Source organism: Stegostoma tigrinum, chromosome 8 (genome assembly GCF_030684315.1).
Source record: "Stegostoma tigrinum isolate sSteTig4 chromosome 8, sSteTig4.hap1, whole genome shotgun sequence".
In the NCBI taxonomy this organism is placed as follows: Eukaryota; Metazoa; Chordata; class Chondrichthyes; order Orectolobiformes; family Stegostomatidae; genus Stegostoma; species Stegostoma tigrinum.
The window spans coordinates 76,007,734-76,034,662 of NC_081361.1; the positions used below are offsets into that span (position 1 = coordinate 76,007,734).

The following is a 26,929-nucleotide window of genomic DNA, read 5'->3' on the forward strand; positions in this document are numbered from 1 at the left end:
TTTCTTTAATTATTTAATTGGCTGATTTTGTGATGGGTCGTTTAAAATAGAAAAAAAAACAAGCTCTTCACCAGTTGGGTGTTGGCTTTGGACTAGTTAAAAGAGTCCAGAAAAAATGTGCAAACTGTTGTTTGTGTTAAAGATTTACAATTACAGTCTTAAGAATGTCAAAGTCTTTTGCTGCTTAATTTAACATGCATACAATCCATCAATGAAACAACAGGCAACAGTGTCAGCAATCCTGTGTACATGGTTTTGAAAAGTCTAGGAAGAAATCAGAACAGATAGATCAGAGTCACATCATTCAAAAAAAAGACATGTAATGTGTCCAATGTACCTGATGGCACAGATAATGATTATTTATGGAATGATATGGTCAATGATGACAGGAAAATGATGATACTATTAAAAACAGATTCAGACTCATTGTTTTACTCCAAAATTGAAGAATATATTTTATTGCACATCAACATGTGCTCTTCTGCTAAGTAGTATTTTCTTCTATATTGTTAACGTGAAAGACCAGTGAAATTGTATCTGACAAATTTGATGAATATAGTGCTTAGAGCCAAATGTCACAGAGGTCGTTATTTTACAAGTAAATATGTATTAATAATAAAACACTGACTCCTTTAGTGCTACATTTGGGGAAGGGTTGATGCGAATAGCCTTCAATGTGATAACTCGGTGATAGTGAAGCAATCTAGAAATTTTTCTGATGAAAGGTCTAGGCCCAAAATGTCAGCTTTTGTGCTCTTAAGATGCCGCTTGGTCTGCTGTGTTCATCCAGCTCCACACTCTGTTATCTTGGATTCTCCAGCACCTGCAGTTCCCATTATCTCTTCTCCCATTAATGTGACTGATATTTAATTTTGAAAATGCGACTTCTTAAAATACTTACCTGTCCTATTTCATCTGGAGTTTTTTCTTTCATCATATCCAGATTTAGGATGGACTGAAGGGTCTGAAAGAAGAATAAAAACAAATTTCTGATGAATCAAATCAAAATGAAAATAAAGAAGGCGACTGAAAATGTAAAGTTCATTTATATTAGTCTATAGTAATTGCTCCTAATTACTTTTTCTAAAAACTGGTAAAAGCTACTTTTCCACTGTTAGTGGGACAAGGTGATCTATCTGAAAATAATTGCTGGTCGATAAACAAATATGACTAAGTTCTTTTTTTAAAATTCTTTCATGGGATGTGGGACACTGCTAATCTGGAGCCGAGAGAACTTTTCAGCTTAGCTTACTTATGGATAGTAATTCACTTCTATTTGCTGTAGAGTGAGGAAAATTCCAAAATCCATATTGTTCGCATATTTACCAGGTGTTCAACATTCTGAGGTAAATAACAATGGAAAACAGGTTTGGCACAGCTTTAATCTGTCAGTTTCACTAAATGGAGCTAAACTATTACAAAGCAAAGCTATGAAACATTCAATCGTTAACAGTTAATCTCGTGGTTCAAGCATATATTACAACAATAAGTGCATTTCTCTGTTAAACTGAAGGCTTTTAATATTCAATAAAAGAGACACCTTTACCTTGTCCTTACTGAAACCAATTCTCTGTCCAGTGGCTCTTTCAGCCTGTTTCTTTGATTAGGAAAGAAAAAGTAACAATAGTACTCAAACAAAATCAGGAATTAGACCTCTCAGGATGTAGCATTTTTTAAAACAAAAAATGTTTTACAAAGACCACACTGCACGGTTCTATATTGCTAATCAAATCTAGACATCTAGCACTTTAATTAAAAGACACTTTCAAACAATTCTTCGAGACTGAACAGTGGTTTAATTTCACACTTTCTAACTTTTGACAGATTCAACTGAAAAAGATAATTTAAACTCAAAGGGCACAAAATAAAGCATTGCAAAATAATTTGTACGTGAAGCATTCATATATTCAAAAACAAATTATTCTAAAAATTAATTTGCATACATGACGTCTGCATTGTATTGAAGGACCCTGGTGTAGGATGTAGAATCGGTGCAGCTGTGAGAAACAATAATGCAAAGTGATTAATGGACCAAAACAGTTTTGTCTTTCTCTGTCATGATATGACAATAAAATCACACCTGCTAGTTGGTCCATGAAAGCCTGTGAGCCATCCAAGTATTTGTGTATGAAAAACATTTGAATTTAACCCCGGTAGAAGTAATTGAATTACTAAATAGTTTAAGCTGCATTGATTTCCATTGGAGAACCTAATTTTGAAAACTTTTTTTTTCCCCCCCGCTAAGTCAGTAACAATAGACATGTATTTTGCTTTGACAATAACGGTGTGCCTAACAGTGCTCAACATTATCATGAAGTAAAACAGATAACAACTTCCAGAGTCCATACACGTGCAACTGAGTGGAGAAATCCCAAAGTTGCATTCAAAGTTACACTTATTTACAGGCTGTATTGCACTGGTACCTCAAGGAGATTTGGCAGTGAAATTGACGCAAGGTTATGAAGTTGCAGACATTACCCATCAGGTGGACATGAAACAAAGTAAACTTAGGATTTCTGCATTCAGATACAAGTAATTTTCTTAAAAGATGTGTTAAGTCATAACTATTGTCCAAAATTCTCTGTATCATTGAAACTTTTATTTTACTAACCCTTGAGAACTGAACTAGAATCGGAACTTGAAAAAAATCTTTTTCAGTCTCTTATTTCTTCCCCAATTTCAACAATCCTTGCCTCATAACTTCATTTTCTGTACACAATTTAATTATAATTTCTGGTCTAGATTCTGCGATTCAACAATAAATTGAATCAAATCAAACTCAGAATTCTTCAATCTATTGAAGAGTCATAAAGTAGCTTGATCTAAAGTATGTAAGAGGATACCAAGTTGGTACTACAATGACAGGTTGCCACTCAAATGGCTACAAAATCTCTGGACTGCCTTCAACAAATGCTGTTCTTTCAAAGACAATGAGCTCTGGACTATATGAAAATGTAGCACAGCCCATGTTTCCAATTAATTATACATGAGTTATCTCAAATACTCTTGACACAACACTGGTAGTTTTCAGGCACTGCACAGGAGCAATTTTCATTCTCCTGTGAAATGATATCTGTAACATGCCAAAAGACATTCAAAATCTACAGCAGGAATTATAAGTTAAATGTCAGCAATATGTTGAAAATGCCACAGACTTAACAGAAGTCACAGAAGTTAGAATATCTTGAAATATCCATATGTTAAATAATTAATCAAATCTTAAATAGAAAATAAGGTATAGAAATCTAAGTGGTACTTGCTGATTTGATAGCTTTAGAACAACTAAAATTTTAAAATATAATCACTGTGAGCTTCTAAGGCCTTTTCAGCTCTCTACCATTGTATTCACAGATACAAGTAGCATTTCTGATGAAAGTTGTGGCACTGAAATGAAATAAAATCCTAATGAAATCTCCATCACTTGGCAGCACCTTGACCACAATGCCCAGTTTCATACATTCCATGAAATGAGAGCTTGTATAGTTTGATATCTTAACACTTACTTTGTTCTTTACCATCCAAATGATGTACAGTAATGGAGGTCCCTTGCACATTCTTATCCAAACAGATCCCTGAATAACAATCATACAACTTCAAAATGTTCAAGAGAAATAGAAACACTGAACACATACCCTCATGAAAAAGGATTTCAAGAAATCTGTAATTAATGACCTAACTAACAAGGGGTGTTCATAATGATTTATCTTTTAACACAATTCAGCAAAAACATATTTTAATACAGGAAGAAAATCTTACCTTCCCTTCCATGAGTCTGATAAATTCGCCCTGTTTTGAATGTCCTAATGGCTGTTTCATAACCTCATCTTTCTTTGCCACACGAGCCTCATATTCATCTGATTTTGTCCTAGAATCCAAAAATATTTGCACTTAAGTGGTGTCATAGAAGATAGAACATAGAACATAGAACAGTACAGCACAGAACAGGCCCTTCAGCCCACGATGTTGTGCCGACCATTGATCCTCATGTATGCACCCTCAAATTTCTGTGACCATCTGCATGTCCAGCAGTCTCTTAAATGACCCCAATGACCTTGCTTCCACAACTGCTGCTGGCAACGCATTCCATGCTCTCACAACTCTCTGTGTAAAGAACCCGCCTCTGACATCCCCTCTATACTTTCCTCCAACCAGCTTAAAACTATGAGCCCTCGTGTTAGCCATTTCTGCCCTGGGAAATAGTCTCTGGCTATCAACTCTATCTATGCCTCTCATTATCTTGTATACCTCAATTAGGTCCCCTCTCCTCCTCCTCCTCCTTTTCTCCAATGAAAAGAGTCCAAGCTCAGTGAACCTCTCTTCATAAGATAAGCCCTCCAGTCCAGGCAGCATCCTGGTAAACCTCCTCTGAATCCTCTCCAAAGCATCCACATCTTTCCTATAATAGGGCGACCAGAACTGGACGCAGTATTCCAAGTGCGGTCTAGCCAAAGTTTTATAGAGCTGCAACAAGATCTCACAACTCTTAAACTCAATCCCCCTGTTAATGAAAGCCAAAACACCATATGCTTTCTTAACAACCCTGTCCACTTGGGTGGCCATTTTAAGGGATCTATGTATCTGCACACCAAGATCCCTCTGTTCCTCCACACTGCCAATAATCCTATCCTTAATCCTGTACTCAGCTTTCAAATTCGACCTTCCAAAATGCATCACCTCGCATTTATCCAGGTTGAACTCCATCTGCCACCTCTCAGCCCATCTCTGCATCCTGTCAATGTCCCACTGCAGCCTACAACAGCCCTCTATTTTGTCAACGACATCTCCAACCTTCGTGTCGTCTGCAAACTTGCTGACCCATCCTTCAATCACCTCATGTCTTACTACATACTTTTTTTTTTAAAAAGTGCATTCTGGAATAGGAACCTTCACCCACACCTAACTATCCAGCAGAAAGTGACCTGTTGTTTTGAAGTCAGTGATAATGGGAACTGCAGATGCTGGAGAATCCAAGATAATGAAATGTGAGGCTGGATGAACACAGCAGGCCCTGTACACCCAGAGTTCTATTAGGAAGGGAGTTCTAGGATTCTGACCCAGTATCACCATGATGAAATTGGGTCAGGGTGCTGTGTGGCTTGGAGTGGAGCTTGCAAGTTACGGAGTTCCCATGTATCTATGTCCTGTTCTTCCAGCGTGGATTTGAAAGGTGCTGTTGAAGGAGCTTGGGTGAGTTGCCACAGCACATCTTGTAAATGATTTACTCTATCACTTATCGAGAGGGAGTGAATGTTGAAGGCAGTGGGTGGCAATGACAATCAAATGAGCTGCTTTGTCCAGCATTGTTGGAGTTGCACTCATTCAGACAAGTGGGCAGTGTTCTATCACACTCTTGATTTTCTTATAGATGGGGGACAGGTTTTGGGGATTCAGGATTTGAGTTCTCACCATAAAATTCCCACTCTCTGACCTTCTTGCAAGCAGTATTTTATGGCTAGTCTACTTACATTGTTGGTCAATGGTATCACCCATTGTTGATAACTGAAAAGGTATGCAGCCATAGGAAAGAGGAGCTGGGAGATCAAAATATTAGACAGGAAAGAGGCAGATGTGGAATAAACACAAGCAGAGATCAGTTTGGCTCAATCACTTGGTCTGCCACAGTTTCAGCCTAAATGTTTAAACTGATGAGGGCAGAGCAGTGGACGTGATTGAAATGCACTTCAGTAAGGCATTCAACAAGGTTCCTCACGGTAGGCTGGTTAGCAAGGTTAGATCACATAGCATAGACGGAGAACTAGCTGAGAAGGTAGAGCACAGAGGATAGCGGTGGAGGGTTGCCACTGGAGACCTGTGACCAGCAGTGTGCCATAACAATAGCAGAACACCTACTATTGGTTCGCAGTAAACAACTGCACCTCCCAGTCATGAACCATTTCAACTCCCCCTCCCATTCCTTAGATGACATGTCCATTCTGGGCCTCCTGCAGTGCCATAATGATGCCACCCATAGGTTGCAGGAACAGCAACTCATTCCACTTGGGGACCCTGCAGCCCAATGGTATCAATGTGGATTTCACCAGCTTCAAAATCTCCCCTCCACATACCGCATCCCAAAACCAGCCCAGCTCGACCCGTCTACCTAACCTGTTCTTCCTCTCACCTATCCCCTCCTCCCACCTCAAGCCGCACCTCCATTTCCTGCCTACTAAACTCATCCCACCTCTTGACCTGTCCGTCCTCCCCACCCATACTCTCCTCTGCACCTATCTTCTCCTCTATCTATCTTCAGTGCGCCTCCCCCCTCCCTATTTATTTCAGAATCCTCTCCCCATTCCGCTTTTCTGATGAAGGGTCTAGGCCCGAAACATCAGCTTTTGTGCTCCTAAGATACTGCTTGGCCTGCTGTGTTCATCCAGTCCCACACTTTGTTATCTTGGATGCAAACATAGTCGGTATGATTACTAAGTTTGCAGACGACACCAAAATTGGAGATGTAGTGGACAGTGAAGGTAACCATAGAGTACAATGGGATCTTGATCAGATGGACGAATGGGCTGAGGAGTGGCAGATGGAATTTAATTGTAGATAATTATTTTACTTTTAAAAATAGTCAAGGAAAAAGTTAGGCCTTGTATAAAAGCTAAAGTCCTTAATTGGAAATAGGCAGATTTTGACAGTACGAGACAGGAATTTTCACAAGTTGATTTGAGTAGACTGTTCACAGGTAAAGGGATGACCGGTAAGTGGGAAGTTTTCAAAAAGTAAAACGATGAGAGGTCAGAGAAATTATGTTCCTGCTAGAGTGAAGTGTAAGGCTGGTAAGAGCAGCAAACAATAAAGATATTGAGACTGTGGTCAAGAAGGGATCAAATATTAGGTGTAGACAACTGGGATCAAGTGAATCTCTTGAAGAGTACAAGTGGTGCAGGGGCATTAAGAGGAGAAACCTCTTAAAGATCCATGAGGTCAACTACATGTGGAACCACAGGAAATTGGAGCGATATTAAATGAATATTTTGCACCAGTTTTTTCTACTGTGGAGAAAGATTTGGGAGCTAGGGAATTCGGACAAATAAACATTGCTGTCTTAAAAAACAGTCCATATCATAGAAGAGGTGGTGCTGAAGGTGTTGAAAAATAGAACAATCTCCAGGACATGTACTGGGAAAGGCAACGACTGATTAGGGATAATATACATGGCTTTCTGCATGGGAAATAATGTCTCACTAACTTGATTGAGTTTTTTGAAGAAGTAACTAAGAGGATTGATGAGGGCAGAGTGTGGGCATGATCTATATGGACTTCAGTAAAAGCGTTTGACAACGTTCCTCATGGCAGATTGGGTAAAAAGGTTAGATCACATGGAACATAGGGAGAACTAGTCATTTGGATAAAGAACTGGCTCAAAGGTAGAAGACAGAGTGTGGTGGTGGAGGATTGTTTTTCACTGGAAGCCTGTGACCAGCAATGTGCCACAAGGATCTGTGCTGGGTCCACTGCTTTTCATCATTTATTTAAATGATTTGGATGTGAACATAAGTGGTATGATTATTAAGTCTGCACATGACACCAAAATTGCAGATGTAGTAGACAGTGAAGAACGTTACCACAGAGTACAACGGGGCCCTGATCAGATGGGCGAACGGCCTGAGTGCAGACGGAGTTTATGATAAATGCACTTTGAAAGGCAAATCAGGATAGGACTTATGGTAAAGTCCAGGGGAGGGGAGGGGGGTTTCTTAAACAGGGAGGCTTGGGAGTGCAGATTCATTGTTCTTTGAAAGTGGAGTCACAGTTAGACAGGATAGTGAAGACAATAGTTAGTACACTTGCTTTTATAAGTCAATCCATTGAGTATCGGATTTAAGAGATCATGTTGCAGCTGTACAGGACATTGATTAGACTACTACTGGAAAACAGCGTGCAATTCTGGTCACCCTGCTAAAGGGCTGATGTTGTGAAACTTGTAAGGGTTCAGAAAAAATTTACAAGGATGGTGCCAGGGTTGGAGGGTTTGAGCTATGCGGGGAGGATGAATAGACTGGGGCTATTTTCCCTGGAGTGTCAGAGACTGAGGGGTGACCTTACAGAGAGGTTTATAAAGTCATGAGGGGCATGGATTGTATAAATAGACAAGGTCCTTTCCCTGGAGTGGAGGAGTCAAAAACGAGAAGGCATAGATTTAGCATAAGAAGAGAAAGACTTAAAAAGGGTCCCTAGGGGCAATTTTTTTCATGCGGAGAGTGGTGCCTGTATGGAATGAGCTGCTTGAGGAAGTGGTGGAGCCTGCTACAATTGCAACACTTAAAAGGCATCTGGATGGGTATATGAATAGGAAGGGTTTAGAGGGATATGCACCAAATGCTGGCATGTGCGACTAGATTTATTTAGGATATCTGGTCAGCATGGATGAGCTGGACCAAAAGATCTGTTTCTGTGCTGTATATCTCTACGAGTCTATGATATGCTAACGAAGCAAGGATGATGTGAGAGAGAATTTTTTTTCCACACAGTGAATCGTTAGGGTATGGAATGCACTGTTTAGAAACGTGGTTCAGTTGAGGCATTTGAGGACAGCACTGTATGATTATTTGGATAGAAATGGTGTGCAGTGTTTCCGGAAAAGGGCAAGAGGCGAGCACTAGGTAACAGAACTAGAAAAGGCACAATGGACCAAATGGCCGCCTTCTGCAGCGTGACTATTTTGCGATATAACTCAGCCGAATTGGAAAATGGGTTAGTCTCAGTATTGGTGCATTTCCGCAGCTTCTAAGCACAAATACAAAGACCAAAGGATCTTCTTTTTAAAACCGATAAACAATCCCCTCCAGCCAGAAGCACCTCCGTGGCCAAAACAAAAAAAAAATCCTGGCCAGGGCAACACCATTACTGGCAATACAGAGCGACACAATCGAGATTAGCTTAAACATGCAGACATAAATCACATGGTAAACCAGAGCGGGTGAAAACAACGTCTCCCTCACCTCCGCAGCTCCTGGATCTTGGTCTCATACTTGGTATAGAAAGGATTTTTCTGCAGCTCCTGCTCCTTTTCGGCCTGGTTTAAAACGCCAGAGATGGAGAAAGTGCGGAGATGGTCGGAGACCACGCCAAGTCCCAGGGGGAGATGATAGCGGCTCCTGACAGCCAGGCTTCGGTTAGTCAAGGACCACAGCTCTCTGACCGCCGCCATCTTAGCCGCCTCCGTGCTCATCACATGGGCCCCGAAAGAAACTGCGAACCAGTCACAACATTCCGACTTCCAAAATGACGCACCAGTAAATGCTTCTTTATTACCAATTCTTAGCTATTACAAAAGTAGTACTGGAAATTAATCGTTAATTTCCACCGCTACTGATTGACATTGCGAATGTGTACTGCACTGTCCATAAAAATTCCAACCATCTCAACCATAATCGAGTTGACGGACCTAGTTCAGGTGACGGACGCATGAGCCGCTTAAAGCACGACGTGACCTTCCCAAGATAGCACCATAGAGACGGTGTTTGAGGAGAATGGAGCTGGGCATAGCCCGGGAGGAGGAGACCCTCAGCCATCATGTGTCCACTTTATTTAATATCTGTGCAAAGAATGTCAGCGAGAACATGGTCAGGCTGCAGCAGGGCGTCTCGGGTAAGACTTGGAACTGTAATTAACGCACCGCTTTACTGAATCTCCGAGGCTCAGATTTTACAGGACCGCAAGATAGGTGAACCATCCTCTGACTGAAGAACTTCCTCCTCATCATAGTTTTAAAGGATCATCCCATCACTCTGGCGTTGTTTCCTTGGGTCCCAGAATTTCCTACTAATGCACACATCATATCCACGTCCACTCTATTCAGGCCTGTTAGTATTCTGTAAGTTTCAATCAGATCTCCACTCGTTCATCTAAACTCTTGAGTACAGACTTGAATCCTCAACTGCACCTGATATGACAAACTTTCATCCCAGGGGTTGTTCCTGTAAATCTCCTCTAGATATTGCCCAATGCCAATATATCCTTCTCTAGATATAGGGTTCAAAACTGTTCCCAGTATTCCTCAGCAATACAACTCTGATGTTGTATTCTAACTCATTTGAAATGAATGCTAGCATTGCATTTGCCTTCCTGACTGCCAACTGAACCTGCATGTTAACCTGAAGTGAATCTTGAACTAGGACTCCTAAGTCCTTTGTACTTCAGATTTCTGAACCCTTTCCCTATTTAGAAAGTGGCCTATGCCTTTATTCTTCCTACCAAAGTGCATGACCTCACATTTTCCTATATTGTACTCCATCTGCCATTTCTTTGCTCACTCTCCTAGCACATCCAAGTCCTTCTACAGCTGAGATAACAAAGGGTGGAGCTGGATGAACACAACAGGCCAAGCAGCAAGATGCTTGGCCTGCTGTGTTCATCCAGCTCCACATTTTTTGTTATCTTGGATTATCCAGCATCTGCAGTTCCCATTATCTCCTTCTACAGCTGCCCCGCTTCCTCATACACTACCTGCCTGTCCACTAATCTTTGTTTCATCTGCTCAAAATGTTTAACATCAGGCCAATCAGAGCAGAGTTGTGAATGATCTTTGTTAAACTGAAAGAGAAAGATAAAAACAAACTTGCTTTGTGATACCTTTTTTCTAAAGAAAAGGTAAGCAAAGAAGCTACTTTAAACAAAATCAAGTGGAAGTGTATAAGTCTGATTTTGCTTTGCTGGTGCTTTTGCTCATCTCAAAAGTCTATCTTTGATAAAGCTCAAGAGGCATTTAATTTTGATTAAAAGATTGCATCTTCTTTTAAACTGCCATTTTTTAAAATCTCCAAGCTGTGTTTTGTTCAATATCTAGGTTTGCCAACTGCAATTCTTCGAGAGCTATTGAAGTTCCTTAACATATATGACCTGGAAAGGATCGAAGAGGTTGCAATAAAGAAAGGTAGAACAACGAAAGGAATTTTATGCTTAAGTTTTGAACTTCTGTTAAATAGCTTCCCAGATTTTGTGAAATTGAAGTGTTTGCTGGATTGTGAAATGTTTGTAACTTAAAATTTGCCATCTATTATTAAATTTAACATTTTCCACTCTTGTATCTACGTGTTTAAGTGTTAATGCCCATAACTCCATCAAAGGAAAGGATCTCGGAGGATTTCTCCCAAAGGTAGATACCCTGAATTGGTGGACTGCTTGTAACCAGAACCAGGAGTCAAAATACTATATCTGATATTGTGGCTGTCATAAAGTTGTAGAATCAGCCAGCATGGAAATGGACCCTTCGGCCCAACCTGTCCATGCCAAACAAAATCCTAAACTAAACTAGTCCCGTCTGCCTGCCCCTGGCCCGTGTCCCTCCAAACCTTTTCTATTAATGTACTTATCCAAATGAATTTTACAAGTTGTAATTGTTCCCACATCTACCATTTTGTGAGGAAGTTCATTGCACGTGAACCACCCTCTGCATAAAAGATTTGCGCCTCATGTCTTTTTTAAGTCTCTCTCCTCTCCCTTTAAATATGTATCCCCAAGTCTTGAAATCCCCCATCCTAGGGAAGAGATAACTCCCATTAACTCAATCTGTACCTCCCATTGTTTTATAAACTTCTATAATATTGCCTCTCAATTTCCTATGCTCCAGTGAAGGTTAATGTAGATATGAGTACCTAATTTAAGTTTTGAACATTTGCATTTTTTTTTGATGAACTCTTGACTGGATAATTCCACAATTAGCAAAGAGGTTTTAAAAATTAGTTGCTCAGTTCATAAGCCATTCACCAGTATCTATTACAGCTTTGCATCAGACTTAAGAACAAGGGAAGGTTGAATGACGAGCTGATGCACTCAAATTCTACTGTATAACATTCAAGTTTGTGTGATAATTGGCTTTGCATTATTTCTATGTTCATTTGGAGAAACATTTAATTGCTTTTCATTTAGGTGCTTTGTTATGTTGCTTTCAGATGAATACTAAAGAACCTGTAGCACAGTTTGAAGAGGAGCTGGAGAATTATCCAGCTTCTGGCCTATACTTTTCGCTGAGTCAACATTACGAAAATAATCAATTTACCTTTTACCCTGTCCTCAAAAGGGATGTAGCTATCACAGGATAACAGATGCATTTGGGCATGTAAAAACAGGGACCTGTTCTAAAATAAATGCTGGGATGTTTCAAAAGGAGTAACCACAATGTAGATGGAAGCATATTTGCTAAGAAGTTAAATTGATTGCTTGCTGTAAATGTTAATAGATTTGGGGCATGTGTATTCCTCCCCTTCCACATTACAGTAGTATAATGGCAGTCATTCATCTCAAAAGGTAATGCTGTAAGAGGCATAATAGTTCAGTTACTGTACTAGCACTGATGTCAATTCTTATGCAACAGTTTTTGTCACAGTGGCTGCAGTTATAAATCATATGATTAGACAATGAAATCTATGCAGTATTAACTCTGGAACCTGATTGCTTCCATTTCATTTTTCTCTTTCTCCCCCACCTCAACCAGCTTGATTTGTTAGCAGTGACCAGCTATCCATTGTAGCCTGTTGTTAACTGTAGCTTGTGATAGCAATGGCAATGGTTTTCCAATCTCAATGCTATACTTTTGTGTCTTGATCTACTTTCTAGGCATTTCAACTCAAGATCTTTGGCTAAAGCTATGGAAGGATGTGATTGGAACAAATCCTAAAATAATAACGGTATGTTTGCCCTTGTCTTTTTTTCATATAATTTATGTTGTCAGTTTTAGGAGTTTTAAAAAAACAGGGACTCCAATGCAACAAACCTTGCTGTCTTTCTGTGTTTTGTAAAAACATAAATAGCAAAACCAGAAGTTGCTGTAAAAGTTCAGAGTGTCTGGAAGGGTTCTGAAGAAGGGTCACCAGACCCAAAACATTAACTTTTTTTTTCTCCACAGCAACTTTGGTTTTTGTTCCTGATTTACAGCATCTGCAGTTCTTTTGGCTTTTAATAAACTAGCAAGAAGTATTTTCTTTCAATGGAAAATGCTATCAGACTATTTATTTGCTTTTGGTTTTGCTCTGCAATGAATCCTCCAGATTCTGAAGAAGGTTACAACAAGGAAATAATTTTAGTTCTTTTACACAACCCTTGTTAGGGTAACTTATGGTGAGTTCAGTTTGAAGTGGTTGAATTGTAAATCAAATATTTTCACAAGGCATGAACTCAAGTTGGTATTCTTGAAGATTTCCTATTAATTTTACATCAGTGAACATGCCTGCTTCCCCACCCCCACCCTCCAAAAAGTTGTGAATATTTTGTATTGCAGATCAATATTCATCTGGATTACTTGTAGCAAATATTGTGCAGCTCCTGTACTAATTTTCCATGATATTGACACAATCAGCTTCATTTCAATATAAAAATAAAAGGCCTACTAGATCCAATGCTCAGATGGGATTTTCACCCTTTGCCTCCCTCCAATAGTGAGAGAATGAATACTCTGTTGTGAATTTTCTATAGTGGATTGTTACAAGTTGCTTGGGGAAAAAAGTGTCCTTAAGAAAACAGAATTAGAGGTTCTTCTTAAAAATTTGTAAGTTGACATTAAATTTGCCGCATGGGATGTAGTTGATTTTGTGTACTGACCTGTCTTTTCAATACTGTAGGAACCTTTTAACTGGAGGACAAAATTTCTGCAAACATTCTTTCATGGAGTCTTGTGGGGAACGTTGGACATCTTAAATGACAAGCGTTTAATTAATTCTCGCTCTTCTGCCTTGGTACTTGGATCCCGATATGTAAGCAAACTAGTCATACGCAACAAGCTTCAAGGTGTGAAAGAACTAACTGATAATCCAAACATTTGTGCTCATTTGACGTCCACGGTGCATAAACTTGTGTTTCAACACCTGCGTTCTGTGAATCTACTGCTAGAACATTCACTGTCAAAGTTGCTTCATAGACTTGTTCACCATGGCACTGTGACGGAAGTGATATTGTCAAATTGGAATGAGCCTCACCCTGAATTATTATGTCTGATACTGAGGACAAGTGCAGGATTTTGGCGTAAAGGAAAGAGGGAAGATCAGTGTACCTATTGTTGTGATGATGGCAAATTAAAGATGGGTGTTGAAACAGTGAAGCCAACAGCGCAAAGTAGTATATTGGATTGCTGCCATGAGCAGCTACAAAATACTTCTTTATCTGATTGGACATTTACTACTACTGAGAAAGATGGTGGTAAGAAAATCATGTCTCAAAATACTAACATGCCCTCAGTTAACTTCTCATCTAAAAGTGCTCATTGTGTAACTTCTAAAGAAACATCATGTGAAGAGCTTTGTCTGGTAGATAGGTCCAGTTGTTGTGAAACACATAGGACATGTCTGAAAAAGCGCAAGTACTGTGGCAAAATGTGTGGAGCACTGCCTTCTTCTGGAGGTCACGGTATGGTTTTATTGGAACCGAATTCTTCTGCACATAGCAGTCAGTTAGACCAGAGGCCTGCTTATTTTGGCAAGATCTGTGATGAAAACAATTGTTGCAAAGGGCAGAAGGTTATAAAAGGCTCATTGTATCCTTGTGCATGCAACAGGGTTGTGAAAGAGCCTTTCTCTCCTCATCAGTATCACAATGGTTCTGAAGAAAACCCAAGTTATTCCCATGAAACTAATAGTGGGACATTTATTGACCCAACATCATGCAAGGAAATCACTGAGACTTCAGAACAACTTGTGTCTATTTGTGAGTGTTCGCATGGTGCTGGTAAACAAAATGCTGCAATTGCAGAGGTGCAAACTTATGCAAAGTTAAATGCAAGTTTTTCAAAAGGTTCAGTATCTCCTGCTGTGTGTTCTGGGGGATTTGAATCGACAAATGAGCTATCTCTTCTTAAGTCAAACCCTTGGACCTCAGAATCTCTACTGTCATGTTATACAAACCAACAAACATGTAAGAAGCCCAGACTGACTGACACGTTGAACATCCATTCAGCTGAAGAATCAAAGATTACTCGTTTATCTGAAGTAGCTGAGAACCCGGAGGACATCTATGATTATATTTTCATGATCAGTGGAAATAAAACAGACACTGAGCAGAATACCTCAGGCACTGATGAAAACAATGGCAATTTACTGAATGGTTTGAATGACTTTGATTGCTTTGGCCAAGAGCAAATGGACAGCATACCTCTTTTCTACCCTCCTGAGCCTTACCTGAGGAGTGTATCAGTGTTAGAAATAACATCAGTGTCACTGACGTACACCTCTTCCATAATGCTGTGCAAGTTGCTCAGTTCATGGGTGACCCTCCAGAAACTCGTCTTGGAATACAATGGTTAGTTTGAGGTTTCGAGAGCTGAAAGAAAAGCATCACACAACTTTGGTTCTATTGTATCTCCAAAACATGGAGCTACAGTATGGAGCATAACTATATTAAATTAGTGTTTCAACTACTGCTCGTTTGTGTAACAACAAAAGATAAGCCTGATACTCATATCTAAATAAAGGATGTCTCCTCTATTTCCCCCTCAAAAGGAATTATGAAATTACATACTAGATTCTGAGTACTGACTGCAGATTTTGCCTTGGATTTTTCTTTAAAACATTTCTTGCAAGTATAATGTCCACTTGTCAGAAATGTTACCAAATTAATGTTTGAATTTTCTCAATTATTTACCTCTTCAGTTCATCAATGGGCTAAAAATTACAGAGATGCATTTATTCCAATCCAGTTTGTACTGACACGTTATGTTGGTTTTTTAATAACCTAGTGAAGGCTTTTCTTTAAATTAGTTTATGCAGCCACACCATTCCTCAGCCTAGACGGGCTCAGTAAGTCACTGGTTATTAATTGTCAATGCCCTCCTAACTTGCAAATAGATTGGGGTTTGCTCAGTTGGAAGTATCTACAAAAATTTACGTTTATGACATACGAAATAATGATAGTGTCTGCTTTACGTGGATACCACTCACTGGTTATACTCTCTTCTTGTTTCTACTTTTAAGGTCTAGGTCCTGCTATCTTTCTGATTCTCAAGGAACTCTATGTCCTCTCTCGATGCAAAGACAACAGTCTTTCCACTCTTGTATTAAAAGATGATATCCTTCACCTTCCCATGGTAAAGCTAGTTAAAATCCTGCTCAACATCTTTCCCCGCCTGCACACATTCAGCCTGGGCTTTCTGCTGGAAATACAAAACGAGTCTCTGGAAAAAGAGATGTTGATGACTGTTGAAGAGGGAACAGGTTAGAAATATGGTTTTTTTTTGGAAAAATGTAAAATAAATGCACTATTTTCAACAGAAATAGGATCCAAAAAGACTTGATTTTCTTGACAAAAAATATGCTTATCGTGCCTTTGGAATTCTGGTCGGGCACCAGAAAGCTGACAAGAAAATTGGCCTAGACCTGAAACGTCAGCTTTTGTGCTCCTGAGATGCTGCTTGGCCTGCTGTGTTCATCCAGCTCTAAATTTTGTTATCTCGGATTTTCCAGCATCTGCAGTTCCTTTTTTCTCTGAAGAAAATTGGTGAAGTAGGAAGGGTTGGCAGGTTGAAATGTGCATTTTCATAATTTAGTTGACTTGTTGGCAGTTAACCCTCTATTGCATGACTATGTTTTAACATATTTTAATCAAGAATGGTTAATTCTGTTATGATATGGATGTTCGCTTTTGAATTTTGTTTAATTATTTGCTGCTGTGTTTTCTCAGAGAGCTATTTGGAGGATTTGAGTATGAGTTGGACTAATAAACCCCTACAAGTTGATTTGCTCTTGCCTGTTTTAAGAGAACTGAAATTCCTGAGACGTCTGTGTCTGCACAGGGCATCATTCAGAACTCCAGAGGATCTTGGCAAGCTGTTGCATGCAACTACATGTGCGTGGTAATGTACACTAATAAAGGGAGAAGCTTGTTAAAGGTTTTTTTAAAATTTTAACTGATTTTGATAACGTCACTGCACGTAGGTAGTGTAACGCTGTGTCAAACTGTGAACCAGTGATACCAGTTTTTTTTTTGCTGTGAACAATCTTGAAGCATCTGGAATTATTCCTGTAAGCAAATGAATGCTTATTGGCTCCAGGGGATCTCTGTAACTGCATGATTTCCAATTATTCTGTATTGACTGTGATACTTCTAATGCATAGCCCGTTATTCTTTATCCTGACCTGGATAGCACATTGCTTGGAGATTTCAATGATTTTCTAGTGTTTATGCAGAATATTTTGAGGCAAGAGTATCAAAAAAGTAACTTTTATTGATCTGGCAAGATGAAATATTGAACTGTTAATTCTCTTTGAATAGCAGCTTCTTAACAATCAACTTGTCTCCTAGACTTTCTTTCTGCATTAGATTGGGTTACCATACAAGATGTTAACCTTGCTGTTAGCTTTAAGGAAGTTCTGGATCTTTTACGCAGTGCTCCTCTTAAAGGTGAGAACATAATGCCGAGAATGTATTATACAGAGTTTTAGTTATTGCCTGAATTGTGTTTATCTCTTAATGAGTGTGTCATAATGTAACACACTAAATTCTCATACAGATTTGAAGTTGAGTACTGCTTCAAGATGCACATTACAGTTTAGGAATCTTCTCTTTTTCACTAAAGTAGGAATTGGGTTTTCTGTGCTTCTAGTGAGAATGTGATCTGCGATTATCACTTAAATCGGTTATTAGAGGTCCTCAGTTCTGTCCTTTCTAGATTCATTCATGAGGTGTGGGTATTGCTGGCTGAGCTAGTTTTCATTGTCCATTTTATTTATCTGGTCGTGGGGGAGTGACCACAGACCAAAAGAGACGAGTATAAATAGGTTATTTGAGCTAATAGGTCTGCTTCACCATTCGATCATAGCTGATATGTTTCTCTACCCCATTCTTCCACCTTCTCCCCAATGAGTTCCATATATTCATCACCTAGCTGAAGAAATTTCTCCTCAGCTCAATTGTGAAGGATCGTTCCTTCGCTGTTGAGGATGAGGGCCTTGTCAAATGTCATTTGTAGTCTTTCTTACGAGTGAAAACATCTTCTCCATGCCCACTGTGTTGAGGTCTCTGAATCATTTGTAAGTTACAATGAGATCCCCCTTATTCTTCTAAACATCAAGTATAGACCCAGAGTTCTTGGTTGCTCCTTAAACGACAAACCCTTCATCCCTGGGATCATTCTTGTAAACCACCTTTTCGACCCTCTCCGAGGTCAGCGCATCCTTCTGAAGATACAGGACTAAAAATTGCTCACAATATTCCAAACGAATGCTAACATTCCATTGCTTAGCTCTGTGCATCACTTGCTGCTTATGCTGTTTGGTGTGTAAACGATCCTGTTTCATAACTTCACCAAGTTGCCACTTTATTTTTGAATATGCTTGGTGTTGATCCTGGAAGGGACTCCCTCAATCTTCTTTGAACTAGAATTGATCCCTGGCTTGATGGTAAAAGGTTTGAAAGGACTGCATTATTGCTAGGCTAGTGACAATGCCCATCGCTGGCTCCCGTTGGGTCACTGCAAAATTTTTCTCTGCTTTTAGTTGAGACTTTAAACCAAGGCCCTCTGTCCTTGTACGCAGATGTAAAATATCCCGTGGCACTACTTGAAGAAGAACAAAGGTGTATTTCCAGCGTTGTGACCCATGTTTATATCTCACCCAACACTAAATAGTTTGTCACATCATTATCGCATTGCTGTGATAATGTACAAGTTGGCTTTTTTGTTTCTCTGGTTATTTCAGAACTACCTCATTGGTAATAAAGTATTTGGGAGGCTTCAAGTTGTGGAAGGCACTATATTGATGCAAATCAACCCATTTATGTCTTGACTTTTTGACGAATTGTAAACATGACGTGTATGACTTCCAGCAAACTTTATCACAATGAATAAGAAAATCCTTTTCAACTTTACATTCACAGGTCTAACATTGGATAACTGTCGTTTGTTTGAAAGACAAACAGCAGAAACTGTGTCAGAAATCATCACTGCTCTGAAGCAAAATCAGTCTCTTAAATTCCTGTCTTTACCTGCGAATCGATTAGGTTGGTATGCCTCATTTTATTCTCATACCCATTCAACTTGAGGTTTAGTTCTACTGTTATAACTTGAAACAATGAGAGAAATCAATGACATTTTTATTCCTTCTACACTCTTCAGATGGGTTCCAGTTTTACCAGTTACAATAGTCCCGAGAGCATAAGACTTAGGAGCAAGAATAGGCTATTCAGGCCTTCAAATCTGTTCTGGCATTCATTTAAGATTATGGCTGATCTGGATGTGGTATCAACTGCACTTTGGTGTTCACCGTTTTTCCCCTCTCCACTTCCCCCTCCTTCACCAGCTATCTTGACTTGCTTGTCTAACTCAACCTTGAGTAAATTCAATGAATTACCTAACCTCTACTGATTTCTGAGGAAGAGAATTCCACATACTAGTAACCCAATGAATGGGAGAAAAGTCCTTCCAATCATAAAAACAAGTCCTGTTGTTCTTAAACTATGAGCCTTAGCTTTCATCTCTCCCAGGAGAGAAAAGATTCTTCTGGTATCCATCATATAAAGCCTCTTCAGGATCTTACATGTTTCATTTAAGATTACTTCTCATTCTTCTAAATTCTAATGAGTGTTGGTCCAGCCTTTCTTTTAATAGGATATACCCTACATTCCAGGTATAAGTTGACTGAGTCTTCTCTGAATAACTGATGCTACTACCTGGATACGTTAATTAAATAACGAGACCAAACGGTGTACAGTACGTCAGATATGGGCCCATTGAAGCTCTATGCAACTGCTGTAAAGTTTGTCTATTTTTATATTCCATTTTTTTTGCAATAGATACAAGTTTTCTAATTGCCTTCCTAAATATGTGTTATACTTGCACACTAATTGTAGTACCAGGGTACCCAGATTCCTCTATACCACAGAGTTCTGCAAACTCTCCATTTAAGTTGAACTGTTTCTTTTTATTTGTCCTTCCAAAGTGAACAAGTTCATATATTCTCACATGTTCCCACAATTTACACTATTTGCCAACTTCTGTGGATATTTTTAACCTGATATTGATTACTTACTTTCCTACATGTTTTGCTTTCATGGATAAGCTTTTAATTTTATTTTCATTTGTGGGATGTAGGCATCGTTGCCTAGGCCAGTATTTAGTGCCCATCTCTAACTGTCCAGAGGACAGTTAAGAGTCAGCCTCACTTGTGGCTCTGGAGTTCCATCTGGGCCAGACCAAGTAAGGATGGCACCTTTCCTTTTCCAACAGACATTTAGTGAACCAGATGAAATTTAACAATTACCAGCAGTTACATGGTCATCATTTAGCCTAACCTTTCATTCCAAACTGTATACCATATAAAGTCACCATAGTCTTAACTGACCATTGGGTTGCCCTTTCATTGGAGAGATGACTCTGGTTATTTAACCTGAGGTTACCATGCCTTGTGAGGGAGAGGTTGAGAAGGAGAGTCCTTCATAGTAACCTCAGCCAGTGTAGGAATTGTGACTGTGGTGTTGGCATAATTCTGCATCGCAAACCAACCATCCAGTCAACCAAACTAACCATCACCAGAAGATAGCAACTAATGCATTTTAATAAGATCTGCCTTCATGCCCTTATTAATCAGGTTTAAAACACATCGATCCTAATTTCTCCCCTTCAAAATGAATGTGAAGTTTAGTCATACTGTGTTCATTGTTGCCCAGGGCCACCTTTTACAAAGGGGTTATTGATTAATCCTGTCTTATTCTCATGCATTTTTGAGGCATGGGAAGGAACAATGATTCGTTTCACTGTAACGCATAATGCTTTACCTGTGCACCGTGTCCTCTAGCATGCATTCAAATACAATGACACATCTTGTGTTACCATTTCATTCACAGAAGTGCATATCTAACTATTAACTAACAAAAATATTCTGACCTACTGTTTTTCAAAAGACTATTCCAGTGTCTTCCAGTTGCCTGTAATCATTGAAATATTTAAGTTTCTTCATGACATGAAGGACTCCTTTGTAGAATCAGCCCATAAGTCTTGCCTTGTGAAAGCTGGTGTGTAGAAATTAGTTTACAAGTATTCCTCAATGCACTATTATTTGCACAGCTTTAAGATTCTCTTGTTTCTCTTCGATTAGTCATTCCTGTCTTGCTCTCTTGTCATTTAATCTGACCAATAGAATTGATTTGATTCTTCTCAGCACCAAAAATCTCAACGCTTCTTGATACCATGTAATTTTCAGTTTGATTTGATCATTTTCTTCTGATTATGAATGGAATGTATTTTTGTTTTTTTTGTATTTGTTCCTGTTCTGTGTGCCCAGTATTTTTTTATGGCTTCATTATCACTGAATTGGTGAACTGCCAGCACTTATGCATGTGTGCTTTGCAAGGATAGGAAATAGTGAAACCTCAGTAGGTAGATTCTGTTTTTAGATCTGAATTGAAGATGTGAAGGAAGCAGCAGTATATAGTAACAAGGAATGCTTTTCATGTATAAAATATTGCAACCATATAAGACTTAAAACACTACAATAATTATTGACAGACGTGTCTCTAGCTTTCCCATATTGCAGCCATACCTATTTAAATGCTTCTGTGAAATGGTTGCCTTATAAGGAGAGATTGCACAGGTTGGATCTATGCATGTTGGAGTTTAGAAGAATGAGAAGTGATCTGATTGCAACTTCATACTCTGAAGGGGCTTGGCAGGGTAGATGCTGAAATGATGGAACATGTACTGTGCTGTACTGTTCCAGGCCCTTCGGCCTACGATGTTGTGCCGCGGAATAATCCTAATCCAAAAATAAAATAACCTAACCTACATTCCCCTCAATTCACTGCTGTCCATGTGCATGTTCAGCAGCCGCTTAAATGTCACTAATGACTCCGCTTCCACGACAACCACTGGCAAACTGTTCCATGCGCTCTCAACTCTCTGGGTGAAGAACCTCCCTCTGACGTCTCCTCTGTACCTTCCTCCTAACACCTTAAAACTATGACCCCTCATGGCAGTCAATCCTGCCCTGGGGAAAAGTCTCTGGCTATCGACTCTATCAATGCCTCTCATTACCTTGTACACCTCCATCAGGTCACGTCTCTTACTCCTTCTCTCCAGAGAGAAAAGTCCGAGCTCAGTCAACCTCTCCTCGTAAGACAAGCTCTCCAGTCCAGGCAGCATCCTAGTAAACCTCCTTTGCACCCTCTCCAAAGCCTCCACATCTTTCCTATAATAGGGCGACCAGAACTGGACACAATATTCCAAGTGTGATCTCACCAGGGTTTTGTAGAGCTGCAGCATAACCTCACTGCTCTTAAACTCGATCCACCTGTTAATGAAAGCCAAACACCATATGCTTTCTTAACAACCTTATCCACTTGGGTGGCAACTTTGAGGGAGCTATGCACTTGAACACCAAGATCCCACTGTTCCTCCACACTGCCGAGAATCCTGCCTCTAATCCTATATTCAGCCTTTAAGTTCGACCTTCCAAAATGCGTCACTTCGCATTTATCCAGGTTGAACTCCATCTGCCATTTCTCAGCCCAGCTCTGCATTCTGTCAATGTCTCGCTGGAGCCTGCAATAGCCCTCGATACTATGAATGGCACCTCCAACCTTTGTGTCCTCAGCAAACATACTAACCCACCCCTCAACCTCCTCATCCAAGTCATTTATAAAAACTACAAAGAGCAGAGGCCCAAGAACAGAGCCCTGCGGGACACCACTCAGCACTGACCTAGAGGCAGAATACTTACCATCTACAACCACTCTCTGCCTCCTGTCAGCCAACCAATTCTGAATCCAGACAGCCAAATCACCCTGTATCCCATACCTCCTGACTTTATGAATGAGCCTGCCATGGGGAACCTTATTAAATGCCTTGCTAAAGTCTATGTATACCACATCTACTGCTCAACCCTCATCAACCTGCCTCGTGACTTCCTCAAAGAACTCAATAAGATTTGTAAGGCATGACCTGCCCCTCTCAAAGCCATGCTGACTCCCTTTATCACGCTATACTTTTCCAAATAGTCATAAATCCTATCCCTCAGAATTCTTTCCAAAACCTTGCTGACCACAGACGTAAGACTGACTGGTCTGTAATTTCCAGCGATTTCCCTATTCCCTTTCTTGAAAAGAGGAACAACATTTGCCTCCCTCCAATCTTCTGGTACAACTCGCGTGGAGAGTGAGGAAGCAAAGATCTTCGCCAGTGTCTTAGCAACCTCCTATCTCGCTTCCCAGAGCAACCTAGGATAAATCTGGCCTGGCCTTGGGGACTTATCAATCTTAATGTTTGCCAAAATTTCCAGCACATCAACTTCCTCAACCTCGATGTGTTCAAGCCTGTTTTCCTGCTCAAAGTTCTCATTCACAACAAGGTCCCTTTCCTTAGTGAAAACCGAAGCAAAAAACTCATTGAGGGCTTCCCCTATCTGCTCAGACTCCACGCACAAGTTCCCTACGCTATCCCTGATCGGCCCTACCTTCTCCCTGATCATTCTCTTATTCCTCACGTATGAGCAAAATGCCGTCGGGTTCTCCCTAATCCTTCCTGCCAAGCCTTTTTCATGCCCCCTCCTGGCCCTCTTCAGTCCACTTTTGAGCTCCTTCCGAGCAAGCCTGTAATCCTTGTGGTGAAATTTACAGCTGGAACACAGTTTATAAATAAAAATGACCCTTAAGACAAAGGATTTCTTTTTGTTACTTCTAGAGGATTGTTAGTCTCTGCAGTTAACTTTTCCAGTGAGTAGTTGAGCCTGGATCATTCAACCATATTTAAGTCTGAGTCAGACTGACTTTTTAACTAACAAGTGAGTTGAGGTTTATGGGCACATAAGTGGGAGAGTGGAGTAACAGCTGTGACCAGAGCAGCCCTGATCTTACAGAATGGGGTGGTTGGCTAAATGGTCTAATCCTGCTCCTATTTCTTCTGATCTTATGACATGTAATGCCCATGTTTTGATGGTGAATAATGAGCAGAAACAGGAATGGCCTTGTGATCATCAATTACATTCACAGCTTTGGCTAGATATGAATAGGTTTGCGGCATTCTATTTTTTAAGCTAGTATTTTTGAAAATATCTTCTTGTTCATAACCATAATTGAAGACCTGCTTTTGAAATACAATTCTTCCTAACACAGCAGGTGTGAGCTACTTATTGATTTTGAAGAGAAGCTAACAGTACATTTGCTTAATCTTTTGGGGGGAGAAACTACTTTCAACTAATTGCTTTCCTGAACCCACTTTCTTGCCTCAACTCATGCCTATACTGTTCTTCAGAAAGTCAGTGTAAATTTTTTTCAACTTTTTTTTTGTAGAAAATTGTCATTAAATTCTGGAGTTGTGGCTACTCTTAATTATTAGTTTGTACATCACATTGCTGTTCTTGTGGTTACCAGGGAATGATGGTTTGCTGTCGTTGGCGAAATTGTTTACTCAAGATTCGTTGTCATGCATCTCTAGCTTGAATGTCAGGTAATCATTTTTAAAATATTTTTCTTCACTCCACATCATTCTGGCTGAGAAGATGTAATCACTTGGTCCAAGGTTGGTCTTCGGTTTTCAAAAATGGCATGAAATTACTTGTACTCAGATTTCAGAACAAGAGAAAAACATTCCCTCCTTTTGTGGTACCTAACCATTCAGTCTGATTTAAAAATTAGAGGTAATCATTTATCTTCATCCAACATCATCAAATGAGACAAATGTTTCCTATATTCCCTTTTTCAAAATTTCCGCTCTGCTATATCTTCCTACGTTGTTCTCCGCGGACATGCTGGGTCATCTAATTTCAGGCCTTTTTGTTTTTAATGTTTTGGAACTAGTTACTTCGCAAATCTAGGGAACAGCCCACGATATCTGTTCAAGTAGAAGTGGGATCCAAGTTTTGCTACAGCTGAGATCAGCAACCCAGATTATGGAGGATCTCTCTTGAATGTGCCTTCATGCAACACTGTATTGGTGGTGCTTCACTCTACATAGGTGGATTTTTTTTTTGGAATAGCATATTATGGTAACATGAAAACCACCTCTGGCTGTTGTTTTCTAGGCCAATAGAAATTTCCATTCTATCTATTTGAAAAACTGCTTAAAGCTGCAGTTGAAAATTTTATGAATTTGTTTAAACTTTAATATGATTGAGTAATATAGGGCATAAAACAGTAGGTTACTCTTCTGAAATATTTGCAAGAACATAGCACAATGGAATATTCCAATGTTGTGCTAATTTCAGAGCTGATGGATATCTATCCAGTTCCATAATGCTGTCACAAATGGAGCAGAGTGACATGCTGATTGGATTGTAAGGCAAATCCGTATTTTTGAGATTAGGTCATAGGTGAAGCAAAGTTAACTGGATGTTTGAGTTAGTTACGTTTTAAACCTACTAGCAAATGTCTTTATTACGTAAGTACAACAAATTAATTATTAGTTAATCACTGTGTTGAATGAAATCTCATTATCATTTTGTTTTAAAAGTGCAAATTGTATTCGAGGAGATGGATTACTCAAGTTTGCAAAGTTACTTCTGACCTCTGAATCAGAACTACCTGGTGGTCTGAAGCTGAAGGAATTAAACATAAGCGAGAACTTGTTCTTCAGAGAGCCCGCACTTACTCAGGAAGCGCTTGAACTCTTCAAAAACAGATGTCATGTAATCACGATACAGTCTCTTACTGAGCCATCGCAAGCATTTGCTGATTATATCAGTGTAATGTAGACATTCCAACATCCAATGGCCTCTTTCTGAACTACTATAAATTGGTAATTTCAGAGATTGTGATTATTTTACTTCATATACATCCTGAGCCATTCTGATTATTGCAATTGGAATGTCTCCATTTAATTAATAAAAGATTGAATGCAGCACCAAGAAAAATAAACGTCAATCGTGTACTTAGAAAACCATAATTCATTCTTCCTTGGCTGACTTAAGATCTAAACTGGCCCAGAGCAGCAATGGCAGTATAAATGATGGGCTACTCCATATCTTTGTATATTTTTGGGAGGGAAAATGAGTTATGCAATTGGACTGTATTTCTCAGTTTTTATTAGAAATTGTTGGAATTAATTTTAGTATAGCATTTTGTACTGTGTATTTCATTTTTCTTTCTATTTTTTGAAGGAAACTCATGGGCTATCCTTTCAGGGTGGGTTGACAACCATTTCACAACATGTTGAGCTACAGTGTTAATTAAGTGACTTTTGATCGCCTAATGTTGTTTTCTAGATCGTTTTAATATTCTGATTATTGTGAAGCTTTATTATTGTCATAAAGTTCTTTGCTCAGAAAAATGGTTTGTTTGTTTGCCTGCACAAACATAATTTAAGATTACCTTTGCATAGCTATATAACTTGTATGATGAATTGACTATCGCATCACAGCTTCATACGCATTTCGCCATCACAGACGCCTGTAAATCAGACAGACGCAGTAGCCTTAACACTGACAGCAGTGACCTCTGGAGGCTAACTGTTTTGGTAGGGCAGTAGGAGGGGGCAAAAATTAAATGAAAACATAAGCCCAGAGAAAAGAGACCAATGTATCTTGCCCCTACTCAGCCCACTGTCTTCCTCTGCAGCAAGTAGGCAGAAATTACTGTACCAGACTGGGCTCTTGAGCTACACCAGGCAATACTTGAGTGTTGACCATTCTTGTCTAATGAGATGGAAGACAGAGTATATAATCCACCTTATATCATTAAAAGCAAAATTCAACAAAGCACCAGGTTTGCCAGCATCAGTGAAGCGAGAAGCAGAATTAACATTGAGTCTAATGTGACACTTCTTTGCAACTGTAATATTACAAATGTAATTCTGCAAAACAGTTACAAAGATTCTGGTTTTGGATAATCTCAGCCATTAATAATACAAAGTTATTACACTGACCTAGGAAGATCTGAGGAGTTCAAAAGTAAATTTTTGATGCAGAATCACTTTATAAGAGGCTTAAATGCCCTGAACAAATAAAAGGGAATTAGATAAAGTAAATCTAAGAAAAACACATGCAAAAAATGAGCGCACATGCTTTTTGAATAGGAGAGA

General features: G+C 39.4%; 2 protein-coding genes across 4 annotated transcripts in view; one reads left to right on the forward strand and one right to left on the reverse strand.

The window, feature by feature from the left end:
• atpaf1 (ATP synthase mitochondrial F1 complex assembly factor 1) overlaps positions 1–9,515 on the reverse strand; it is a 24,236-nt gene extending 14,721 nt beyond the window's left edge. Inside the window, exons 1-5 of one of the 3 annotated variants that reach the window (XM_048539449.2) lie at positions 8,946–9,515; positions 3,757–3,865; positions 3,504–3,572; positions 1,547–1,597; positions 902–964 (exon numbers count right to left, since the gene is read on the reverse strand). In XM_048539449.2, coding sequence (XP_048395406.1) covers positions 902–964; positions 1,547–1,597; positions 3,504–3,572; positions 3,757–3,865; positions 8,946–9,175 — 522 coding nt within the window. In that variant the 5' untranslated portion in view covers positions 9,176–9,515. The remainder of the gene's footprint in view (positions 1–901; positions 965–1,546; positions 1,598–3,503; positions 3,573–3,756; positions 3,866–8,945) is intronic. The other 2 variants (XM_059647993.1, XM_059647994.1) reach the window with 2 other exon arrangements.
• Positions 8,936–26,179, forward strand: lrrc41 (leucine rich repeat containing 41). The gene is made up of 10 exons (XM_048539442.2): positions 8,936–9,594; positions 10,793–10,879; positions 12,562–12,632; positions 13,563–15,231; positions 15,903–16,142; positions 16,609–16,773; positions 17,230–17,328; positions 18,802–18,924; positions 24,286–24,361; positions 25,364–26,179. Exons 1-10 carry the CDS (start codon positions 9,477–9,479, stop codon positions 25,602–25,604), a joined length of 2,889 nt encoding a protein of 962 aa, XP_048395399.2. The 5' UTR covers positions 8,936–9,476; the 3' UTR covers positions 25,605–26,179.
• Positions 26,180–26,929: the final 750 nt, after the last annotated feature.

Coding starts and splice junctions, on each gene's coding strand:
- lrrc41 (XM_048539442.2), top strand. CDS start 9,477: ATGGAGCTGGGCATAGCCCGGGAGGAGGAGACCCTCAGCCATCATGTG. Junction 10,880..12,561: donor AGAGGTTGCAATAAAGAAAG/GTAGAACAACGA, acceptor TCTACTTTCTAG/GCATTTCAACTCAAGATCTT. Junction 16,143..16,608: donor GACTGTTGAAGAGGGAACAG/GTTAGAAATATG, acceptor GTGTTTTCTCAG/AGAGCTATTTGGAGGATTTG.